This window comes from Asterias amurensis, chromosome 2 (genome assembly GCF_032118995.1).
Source record: "Asterias amurensis chromosome 2, ASM3211899v1".
Lineage (NCBI taxonomy): Eukaryota > Metazoa > Echinodermata > Asteroidea > Forcipulatida > Asteriidae > Asterias > Asterias amurensis.
Window position 1 is genome coordinate 28,593,045 of NC_092649.1, and position 12,362 is coordinate 28,605,406.

The 12,362-nt window shown below is 40.3% G+C and overlaps 2 protein-coding genes across 2 annotated transcripts in view; both read right to left on the reverse strand.

Moving 5' to 3' along the window:
* The window catches only part of LOC139954581 (calcium-activated chloride channel regulator 1-like), a 49,445-nt gene that overhangs the window by 20,214 nt on the left and 16,869 nt on the right, over positions 1-12,362 (reverse strand). The window lies entirely within an intron of this gene.
* On the reverse strand, positions 10,198-11,382 carry LOC139934070 (5-hydroxytryptamine receptor-like). The gene has a single exon (XM_071928367.1). The coding sequence runs from the start codon at positions 11,380-11,382 to the stop codon at positions 10,198-10,200; it is 1,185 nt and encodes a 394-aa protein (XP_071784468.1).

Here is a 12,362-nt window from a genome sequence, read left to right on the forward strand (position 1 = left end):
CTGAAGGTTATTCAAATTTGGGTCAGAAAATACCCCTTTCCCCAAAATCCACTTGTGTTTTTCAAACCAGTTATTGTTCACTCGATTTCCCTTGCAGATTATCGACATGTTCCACCAACTGTCCACTGGGTTTTCTTTGCAGTTTTTAGACCAGTTCCACCATTTTATCCACTGGTTTTCCCATTCCTTACTCAATGGTGTTCCATTACAGTGTATCGAGCAGTTCTACAAGTTGTCCTTTACTAGTTTTCCATTGCAGTTGTCCACTGGTTTTTCATTGCAGTTTTTCTTTCAGTTCTTCCAGCTGTCAACTAGTTTTCCATTGCAGTTTTCCATTCAACCAGTTGTCCACAGGTTTTCCACTTCCAACCAGTTCCAACCAGACCAGTTGTCCACTGGTTTTCCCACTTCTTAACCAGTTCAACAAGTTGTCCATTTTCACTTCCGACCAGTTCAATCAGTAATTGCCCACTAGTTTTCCACTTCAAACTAGTTCCAATCAGACCTTGTCCACTGATTTTCCACTTCTAACCGGTTCAACCAGACCATTTGTCCACTGGTTTTCCACTTCCAACCAGTTCAACCACTGTCCACTAGTTTTCCACTTCCAACCTGTTCCAACCAGACCAGTTGTCCACTGGTTTTCCACTTCCAACCAGTTGTACCATACAGTTGTCCATTGGGTTTTCAATGCAGTTTATTTAGCAGTTCCTTCATTTGTTCTTTATGGGTCCTACTATAGTTAATCAACCAGTTCTGGATGCTAACCTAAATTACATGTCAACTTCTTTAAAGCCGTCTATACATTCGTCTCATTTAGTCGACACGTCACACACTATTTGCAATTGTGGCATGTCATTTACGGAGTGTCTAGCGGAACCCAAAGCATAAAGCCCAACGGAGCATACGCCGAGGCTAATTAAGCCTCGGAGCAATGCACAGGGGAAATTATTTAAAGTGTAGTTTTTGAGATCACCTTGTTGTATAAAAATTAAGCTCAGAAAAAATACTGGAGACATTTGTAATTTTATAGTGGACGTCTCATGGGGTGCGTTTTCACGGTAAAAACTAATTACAACTGCCGACACATCAGTTATTGGTTACGACCGCGAAAACACAGCCCTTAAGATGATAAAAGTAAACTCATCGAAACGTCGAGGGAAAAGAAAGCCCTCTACATCGCCCCAGCTGGGCATGAAAACATGATTGTCTTCCTCCCATGTTCTATCATTTACCTTTGATGCAGCCATCTTGATATATGCTCCCATTCAAATATGTATTTAAACCGAGGTTAGAAGGAGAAATAGTCTGTTTCCTTGTTATAAAATGAGTACTAGCATGAATTACTGTTATCGGATACCCGGGGAATGTAACCAAGATGGCGACAGCCTGAAAACGGTCTATAAGTAGGTTAAACTTTGGACATGTTCCGGGAAAACATGGTAACGTGCATGTAGGCACGACTGCGGACTTAATAATACATGTAAATGGATCACTAGGTTTCAACATTTACCAATCAGGACGAACAAATATTTCATTTATGCCATGTAGAGTTAAAATATTCATTGCTTATATAGCGCGTCTGCGATCATGCTCCAATTCCCATAATTTCCTGTGGAATAGTGGAATAATTGATATTGCATTTTGTCCCCATACACAATCTGGTAAGCATTCCCCCTACCAATGGAGTAGCTCCATGGTTATACAGAGCTATTCATATTTTCAAGAAACTGCTCAAATGTCATCTTTAAAAAGCGTATTTTAATTAGTTTCATGCAATTGTCATGAGCGCATTTGATAAATGTTTTTATCAACATTTTAAAACATAGATATAATTATAAACAAAGAAAGTCAAGAGCAACTTCGAGGAGTATTAAATTAACACCAATGTGATTGGCAGGTGTTGGTTTTACACTGTCAGTTTTTATTCTTTGTTGGTATCCCCCTTTGTGTCAACTTAAACACCTAAGTTTTTTGCAGTGTGTACAAAGGTCAAAAACTTCTAGGCCTGTATATTTTCGCTTTTAAGAATTTTACACTTGAAATTGAAATTGACTTCATTGACATGAAGTATGCCAGCAGGGACATACTGCGTTCGGACTGCTGACGTTAGACCTGTCATGATTGATTAGTTTTCTCACTTCGGAATCTGAAACAACAAATTCGGACAACCAGGACATCTTAACAAGATCTCCAAATATTGACTTCCTTTTTAATAATTAATGGGTATATTTAAAGGGAACCTTTGGATGAGTGGTGTCTTTATAATTATAGGCATATGTTAAGTTGTACAATGTTGATTTAATTTAGTCTTTTTAAATCATTCTTGTTTGACTTTAGGGCCATATCAAAAGTGTCAAGCAGTGTGACCCGTAGGCCTGTAGATTGTAGAGAATTGATGATGCAGAAATGTCAGGTTTAGATGTAGAAAAACTTCAATAGGTTAAACCCACGCATCGAGCACATAAGACCTCTTGCATGTGACGTCACTGGGGGTCAAGGGAAGCGTCACTTAGGTCAAGGGAAGCAAATAATTGGACGATAGCTGTTCTTTGTGCACAAAAACGTGCGCGTATCCGTGTAGCGTTTCTACCATATCAAAGATGGCAGTCGATGACTCAATCCATGGAGGAACATTCCTCCATGCTCAATCCATCTATTGATTGGATGTCCTCATTTATCAATGTGTGTGATGAAGCAAGGAGTGAACGGTCTGTTAGTTTATACACACGTCTATGTTGGTCAGATCGCGCTTTCTCTCGCAGCTTTTTCTCCGTGACGAGACGATTCTCGAGAAGCGCAATTAGCGGACAAATTGACAATTCATGCTGATTGCCTCAAAGGTCACATTTTTCCCGTCGGTCAATGCTTCATCCAACCATCTTGACCTCATACACGATGAATTCATTTCAATTCATGTGTTTCTACCCCAATGGAAATATGTTAGTGGTCTTTAACAAATAAAACAGCCCAGAGTTCTTAATATATCTTTTATTTAGCTTTCGGATACCCATAATATATTCATGCCCAACTTGTTTATTTGCTTCTACTTTGTTGTTCTTCTTTTGTCTATCAGTCATCTCCAACCAACAGCGATACACTGCGCTAATAAACACACTAGATTGACCTAGATTGGGGTCCTCTTTAGGGGGGCTTACCGGTTTCTTGGTCAGTTTGGCCCTGAATCTGTGTCAAGAATGACCAAGAAATGTGTCAATCTAAGACTCTTTTTGGGATAAAGTTTTCTGTATCACACATATTGAACACACGCTCTCGACCATGCAGTGCTGCCGAAACCTGCTCAACACAAAACACGTCTTGCATTATGCAACAAACAAGATCAAAGCATAGGGGCGGGGGTGGGGGGGGGGTAGTCGGTTGTCAGTCACAATACTTGATGATCCTCCTCTACCCACGCATTGAAACCAACCCCTTGTAAACGTGACCGGTAATGCTAAACTAATTCCTGTTCCCTGTATATCCAGATTGATGCGTGTTTACATTGATTACATATTGATCCAGGGCTTTCTTCTTTAGAAGAATACTCCATTATCTCTGCATAATATGTCCTCTCGAGTTGATCATTTGACATCACGAAGTAGAGAAAACTCTCCTATGCATAAAGATGTCTTGAGTCGTCTTGCAGAGAGGTTGCCGTATGCCTAAAGGCAGCTCAGAAAGAGCACCATTTAGATACACCTACATCCGTATGGACTATAAAGGGAATAATCCTGTTTCAGCCCTAGGAGTAGGTGGCAACAGCCCCTGAGAAATGTATTGTTGCCCACACCTTGAAGTGGCTTTCAGGCCATGTGTGTCTGGAGACTTGCTTTAAAAATTAAAAATCAACATGTTATTATTAATGCCGTCAGGCAAACAGGTGGCGGGATTTTGCCTTTACAATAATTAAAACCACAGGTATAGAAAAACAAGAAATTAGGCATTTTTCAAAGTGGCTGTGTCTTTCTTTAATTGTTTTCTTCTAAAAGACAACAAGCAGTTGCCCTTATGAAAATAAAAAATCTACATGGCCTGAAGCGTGACGTTAGATATGTTTATGCTATCGACAGTGTAACTGGAAAACACCAGAGCTCAATTTCATAGAGCTGCTTATGGGTCGAAGTTGTGCTTACTGCACGATTTTCCCGAAAAGGTGCTAAACAAAAACAAATGACGTCACCATGCAAATTCACGATGAACGCGCAATAATACGGCCGCCTTATTTTCTGCTAACCTCTGAAATACGCTTGCACCTCAGCCATTTTTTCTGCCCAGTAAGCACGAAAATGTGCTTACCGTTAAGCAAACGGGTTCAACAGGTCTCAAGAGTACAAACCCACGTTCACGCGTCATCATGAATGCGCCAATGCTTCCTGACTTATACAACGCACTTTTGTTAGGGATTAGACGCAATCGCAAAAACAAATCTCGCATTATTAACTGATAACGACATGCAGTCGCTTCCCTGTTATTAGACTAGCCTCTCCCAGTCTCTTCCCGAAATATCCTCAGTGTGTGACTATTAGACTGCAAACACTCCTCAGTGTGTGACTATTAGACTCCAAACACTACGTACACTAAAGAAAAGAGGATTAAGAACAGAGGATTACGAGCAACTCTTAGCAAATCTAAGAATAGAATGAACCGCGTACAACCGTAATAAAATATTGTGAGAATAACCTCAGCATTTTATTTTTGCCGTGACCCTCCCTCCTCCTCCAGCAGTGATTTCAAACTCCTCTTTAACTTGTAAGATCCTCTTATTGAGTCGAAGGTTTCTGCGAAGATCTATCTATAGATAAATCAGAAGATTGTCCAAGACGAAACCTCAGTCAACATCTTAAGGGAGGGCACTGTAGTGTCACTCACTGTGTATTTTTGCGCAAGTAATTTTAACAGCCTTGCGACGTTTGGTTCGCTGTGAAAACTTTGTAATGTTAACCATTTAGCCACTGAACCGCTCAGCCGCCTATCGATATACTGTAGTGGTAGGAGGAAACCTTGCTAGCTTGTGTTTGTAGAAAAAAAGGAACATCAAAAGAATCCTCGATAGTCATTATTAAGCTAATGAAGCTAATGATGGTGAAATAATTTAGCTCTTACCCCAACAAGACGCTCATTAGTAAACACAAAGGAAACTGTATTTATTCATCATTCATGACAATATTGTCGAAAACTCACACCTTCGCATTTAATCAGTATAATCATTGAGTCAGATAAAAGCCTTGAAAAGCTATTGTGTCCATTTTATCCTTACAAACAAATCTTCGCCATAAAAATTACCGTAGCCGTTTAACGAGAGACATGTATTGTTCTCATGCGAACTTGTACTTTTATACAAATATCAAGGTTCAAATTGTGCATAAAAATTAAGCTGTGGCTATCTTTTAAAATTTGAACGACGATTCCAGTAATTAACTGCAAGAATCTTGATCTGAAGTATTAGTTTTCAGCAAACTCGGGTGGTGCGGGGACTAGAGGGTTAAAACAACGAGTTCTGTTACTTTTTCCTTTAATTGTTTTTTTTTGTGTTTTTTTTTTACGTAGTTTCTTGTCTGTTTATTTATTTATTTATTTATTTATTTCATTTCTGCAAAAAATGTAAAATGAGCAGTGGCTGTGCAGGGAAGTGAAAAAGTTCTGTCATTAAAATGGAATTCCCCTCTTAGAAAAACGTCCATTACATGATTATATCATTTTATTGTGATGAATAAACAACAATTGCAAGAGCTAATTAGTTTTAAAGTTATTTTAGCTGAAACTTCAACTTGTCATTTCAAGTTAAACCTCACTGACTGTAAAGAATTAAACTGGATCCAAATTCCATTGGGGCCAGACCCAACTCTGTATGCCGTAGGAGTCTGAAAATAGGCCGAAATGACCCCGAAATTGGTCAGTCCCCCCCCCCCCCCCCGGACCCAGTGGCTGCTTGTCGATTTTGATGATGGAAATTTTAACGTGATTTTATATATATAATATTTAACAAAATAAATTTAAATAACATTCATTCAGTTCAACCCCCCCCCCTTCACTCGAATCGCCCCACCTCCATTTTCACACCCTAGCTATATCTCTGAACTATATACATGTACACCCCTATGCTACCATGGTGACAAGAACACCAAAGATCGCAAGAAATTAACCGTATGATAGCGAACAAGTACGTTATAACTCACTCATAAATAAACAGGCTTTTCTTTTCATAGTGTTTTCTTTATTTATTAAGTGCAAGTGAAATTTATCAGATTGTCTATGTGTTCGTTTAAGCTTATTACATCATTAAATTACAAAACATAGTGGGAGTTTATAGGTTTTGTTAACGACCCCGCAGAAGTCTTATAATTAATTTATCATTCCCATCGTATCTAGGCACGTTGACATCATCTGAATGAAAGAGAATCAAAAGAAACTATGGGTCCCATTATCATGTGGGCACAACAGAGATGTTGAGTTTGCTGACAAATGTGAAAATAAACACCTTTTCAATAATGTTTGTCAACAAGACCTGCACTGCAAAACCTGTGGTGTTAAAATTTACAGCATGGTGTCGTCAATTTACACTTAGGGTGTTCAAATAACACTATAGTTTCAACCAACACAAATACATTGGTGAGCTTTGATGTTACTGACTTTGATGCTCTCATTGGTATATGTGACAACACCAATGGTGTCGATTCTAACACCCACATTTTTGCAGTGAGGGAACTTGTCATCTGTTCCTTTGTCATACACTCATTAAAGAAACATTCGTATTTTTTTAATATTTAAAGGCACCGTACACGTTTGGTAATCGTCAAAGACCAGTGTTCTCACTTGGTGTATCCCATCATAAGCAATTAGGCCCAATCCGTCATCGAAGTTGCGAGAAAATGATGAAAGAAAAAACGATACTGTATGTGTGCTTTCAGATAGGAATAAAAGACTTCTGCTAGAAGTCTTATAGTGATAACTCAAAAACTACGTTACTTCAGAGGGTGTCGTTTCCCACATTGTTTGTATTATCAACAGCTCTCCAATGCTCGTTAACAAGTTAGTTTATAAGTTAATGTTTGTTTTGAGTAATTACAAAACGTGTACCTTCCCTTTAATCATTGAAATATAAATAGGCCTATGTGAAATTCAATAACACAAGTAACCTTGCCACAATATTGCTGTATACTAGATAACCTTTTGATGTGAAAGCAAACACCACTGTACAAATCTAAAATTGAAAACAGCTTTCAAATAGACGTGTATCATATCCTTATTTTTTCCATTGTGGTTTCTGATCAGGATCTGAAAACACCCCGATCAAGCTAAGTAAAAGAAGTCATCGCTGCGGATTATATTAAAGCCCAAAAGTACCCGAACCTATGCCACGCTAGACTTGCCTCAAGTCCCAATCCCGTGAGAGTCCTTTTGTTTCAGTCCCATCGCCTAACGTCTACAAACTCACTCAACCTGTGCGCGGCCGCGCAATAGCTACATTTTGACGTCGGATGAAAACGGGACTTGAAGACGGGACTTGAATCAAGTCTAATGCCACGGCAGCTCAAGTTCTCTCGTTTCAATTCTATTTGCTGAAGTTCCAAGAATTGTAACCAAAGTTCATCAACACTTTATGCAATTCTTTTGTTTTTGTACTCAAGTAATCCAGTGAGGTTTTAGTTCACCAGATATCGAGACAATCCCTTGAGCTCTCGCGAGATTTGTAAATTGTAAATTTATAAATTGCACTCTCTCCTCGAATGTCTGTCGCAAGTTTCTTGGTAAACAAGTGGAGTATATAGTACGAGGTCTTACAAGTTGATGTAGGGGCGTGGTGGGTAAATTAGTTTGCTATCAAAGGCAGGCCTTCAGCATAATGTACGCACTGTTCAGCACTGGCTATGAACTTACCATTTTTTATTTTTCCGTTTTTATCTTTTTAATTGACAAATAAATTATACTAAACGTCTAAAGGGGGACTGTATCTGATAGCAGCAATGACAAAGCGTTGTTCAAAACTTTCACATCTTCCTCAGCGTTCTTGTCTGAGGGTCTGCGGATATCGATAAATACCCCCCCCCCCAAAAAAAAAAAAAAAAAAAAAAAAATGTTTACAAATATTAAAGGAAACATATTACTCGGTCTTTGGAGTCAAGCAGTTTTTGTTTCTCAGACAAGTTTTTCCCCCTGAGAGTGTGCATTGATGCGAGGCTAGACTATACAGAAATGTATTAACAAAAATCAATATTAACTACAATTTGAATTTAGTACTGTCACCTACAGGTGTCGTAGCGCGTGGATCCCAAATAGAAACGCCATATAACAATATTCAACATTTTATATACCCATGAGGTTAAACAAAACGATAGGATTTGTTCATTTGATTGATTGCGCTTAGTTATCTCTGATGTTGTGGGTTTTAGTTAGCCCGGGTGATAGTTTAACACTTTGGTGCAGGTGTTCAACAGTAGCTGCAATTATATTTCAATGTTATCCTTTACACTGATGTGTGGTATGCCCTGCTTGTATCTCCGTACGTGCCCAAAGAGTGACAACAATAATATTCTGTATGCAATAATTACAGGCAATGGATTCTCTTACACGTTGCAATAAATGCACGAGCAATTCTCGATCTGTACATCTGTGGTTTCTTTACCAAATAGTAAATCTTAAAGGAAAAGTATTTTTACCGTTCGATTGCTTTTAAACCTATGTAAAGATGTTCACAATACAACTAACACTAACACACTCACCTTTTGAAATGAAATTTGTCTTAGGTTGGTTTTATTGTATAACAACTACATTTATGTTTTATGATTAAAACAATCGAACGGTTAAAAAACCAAAGGTATGCAATGCCTTCAAGGTAAAGTATTTGAAGAAACAAAAATGGGCATACGTAAAAATCAATACGGTTGCCACCAACCTGATCCCGAATGTTCAAATAGTATAGAAAACGCTAATGACTTGTTTAGTATATCCAGTATTCAGTAGGGGGGGGGGCGGGGGTGTTTGTTAGACGCCACTCTTCTGACCTTCTTGCTACTAACTAAGTATCAAATATCCGGTAGAATCCCAACTATTTCAACATAAAAGTGGAAATTCAAGCCCATCACAGCTTAAACCAACAATTCACACCTTGAAAAATTCTTCATTTTTTTCCATCATTGCCTAAAGCCATTGCGAAATCTAAATAATAAAAAACATGAAAGCATGGCTTTCGGCATTTTCATTAGTTCTGTATTGCCCCTTCTTATGTTATTATATTATTTTGTACGTCAAATTTTTAATCATTCCCCCCCCCCCTTGGGATTATTGTTGCCGGTTTAAAGACAAGTATTTTAGTATAATACAACAAGACAATTTTCAAGCACATTATTTGATAAGATCGAAGACCCGGCATTGAGGTTTTTTTTCGACGGTTACCAAAATGATGGTATGTCACGAGTTAATTGACCTTTGACTGGATACTTCCCAATGTGACAACATAATACCGTGTGTGGTAAACATACCTTAAAGAGTTATAAAAAAAGCCAATGTATTGAGTTGTTGGTTTTGCAGCTTTAACTTCGGGCATTTAAATAATTTAATTGCATTTGTAATCTAATAGTTTGTTAAATTCAGGTGAAGATAGACATTTTATGATATCATTAGGCTCTATACTAATCGATTATATAGACAATAATATTAATTTTAGTTGATTGGTGATGTGGACTACTTATTATTGTGTGTGAGGAGTAGTGGTGGTTAAATGGTTCGACACCTTTTTGTTTTTGGCCACTCACTGTGAGTGGTAGTATAATTTACCTGTAGAAGTTCCAGCATATTTGGGTATAGTTAGCAGGAGTCTTCCGAATTGGCGACTACAACTACGGCTACGTCTGTTGCTAAGGGTGTTTCTAAGGAGGTCCTATACACAAACGTATGGTGACGCGGCGTCCTAGCCGTAGCCCTAGCCGCAGCTTCCAAATTCATACACGGTCTTTACCATGGACCTTTACCAAACCTTGGCTTGTGGGTTCAGGCTTCGGGCTTAGACTCTGTCATCACTCGTGGAAACACTGTACATTTTGCAGGTGTATCCAACATCGATTAGAGCCCAGAGCCGGCGCCCAAGCCGAAGTTTTGACAAAGGCCCCTGGTGAACTCTTTGTTCTTAGAAGTTTGCGCATGCTCAGAATGACGAAACATGTCGTGTGTGCTGCCACCTAGCGTCGTATTGTTGTTGGTTTATCTTCTTCTCTTAAGGCAGAAAGAAAACACGTGGGTGCGATAAAACTGTCGAATCTTATTCTGAGTTACCGCGTATAGAATAGGATTAATGCATGAATTGGCAAACATCAAATTAGCAACATGGACGCGAGTGGCGTACGAGATACAGTATGTGCAGATGGGCGTGATGATAGCAGCTATGACTAGATACGGTAATGTACACGCAATAAATACTGCCAGCAGTGCTGCCATCGTGATTGCTGGCTTAAGGTAGCGATTCTTGACGGTCAATTTACGCCGTGTCTCACGCGTCTTCTGCCCGTTGGCTGCAGAGGTGGTACTCGCTCCGTCATTCACCGGTGGAGGGGCTGCCAGGGCATTGTTAACAACTGACCCTCGTGGAGGCGATGCAGTGACCGTTGTCCAAGCCGTTTTGCGGGGTCTCCCAGCCGTAGACGCCGCTGATGCAGACATCTCGGTGTTGCCGAAGTCTCCGTTTGCATGAATCTTTCCCTTCAGTCTCTTACGGAGATGGTGCATGAACCCGATGCTGCAGAACAGAATGATAAGAAGAGGGATGAAGAATCCGAAGATGAAAATGCAGTACAGGAACCTTTCATCAAGCTTCACCGGCGGTAGGCAGATAACGTCAAAGTTGACTATTGCTCGATTCTGTAGCGCGTCGGTCCACCACAAGATCATCTCTAACAACGCACTAAGTAAAACCAGAACCCAGATGGAGCAAATGGTAATACGAACCGTGGTGAGGGACTGGAGGGCAACGTATCTGGAGTAGTCTTTAGCTACGAGGAGGTATCGATCAACACTGATTGCCGTCACCGTGAAGATCGCCACAGTCAGGGCGATATCAGCGAAGAAAACCTCCACCATACACAGCTCTTCCTTCAGCGGCCAGTACCCCAAGGCAGTCTCCACTACCCGTAGGGGCAGCACGATGAGGCCCATCAGGAGGTCAGCTACGGACAAACTGACCAGGAGTAAGTTACTCGGCTTCTGGTGGAGACTCGGGTCGGACACGAAGGCAGCGAGGGTCCCAAAGTTGCCGAAGACGGTCATGATTGTCGCCAAGGACAGGAGGGTTGCCTCCAAGGGTGCGCCCGGCGGCAAGGCGAACCCGACCCCGCTGCTGGCGTTCGTTTCGGCCATGGTGCTCACAGGTGTCTGCACAGTGATGGAATCCATCCGAAGAAATAGTCCCTAATGCAGAAAAGACTTCACCAACAAGTCGTTTCTAATGGAATATGTTCACTCACGCATATACAAGTATTGGCTTTTCAAACCAACTCTTGAAGGGCGCCAGAAAGACACCGGGATGGGTAAATTAAATGGACATTTTTTTCATCCACGTTCCGAATCGAGACACTCCAGCAGAACTCAATGAAGCGAGCGGATAATTACATCTGAAGATATGTTCGGAAATGAATTCCGTATAGCTGTTGTTCACAGGGTTTTACCCGATGCAAGCTAAATTGTACACATCACGATTTACTCAACACCCAGAACCATATTCATACAGGACATACGATGAGGGGGTGTATACAGTACCCTTTACACGTTATAGCCAACCACTTTGAACTCACGTCACAATTCGATGCTTTGAAACTGCAAGAGCCAATAATGTCGTGAGTTACTGGAACAGTTGATATCTCCTTCACATGGTATCTCGTGTTGTGTTATGACTTATTTTGCGGGTTATTTTTTCAAGTTCTCCAGAAACGTCGTGCTGTTTTCTTTCTGCATTTGCTCATCAAAATGAGGCAGTGGTTGCAATCGAAAGTCAAACACGATGACCGCGAAGTTGGTGGTTTGGAGACTCTAAAAAGTTGGGTAACAGTCCCCCAGTTTGATGCAAGAATTCATGTTTTCCTTCGATAAGAAAAACGGCTTGAAAGTTGCCTCCTCCGAGCAGGCTTTTATCTCTGATTGATAAAGAGTCAGACCCCCGTTAGAACATTGGAAGAGTTCGGTCTCATCTGAAATCGTATTTGCATTGCTCTTCAGTGTACCATCAAAACATCTGTCAATGTTTAGTACGTGCTTGGCAGGAAAAACAGCATCTTGGTGGTCGACTAAGGGAAGTCTACTCCAGTTTTGAGCCGACCTGCCAAAGACAACACGGCTTTGATCATGACTCGTTGGTAAATAAGAAGACAGCTTTTCCC

What these genes read in the sequence shown, in the direction of transcription:
- LOC139934070 (XM_071928367.1), bottom strand. Translation starts at nt 11,382, where the DNA reads ATGGATTCCATCACTGTGCAGACACCTGTGAGCACCATGGCCGAAACG.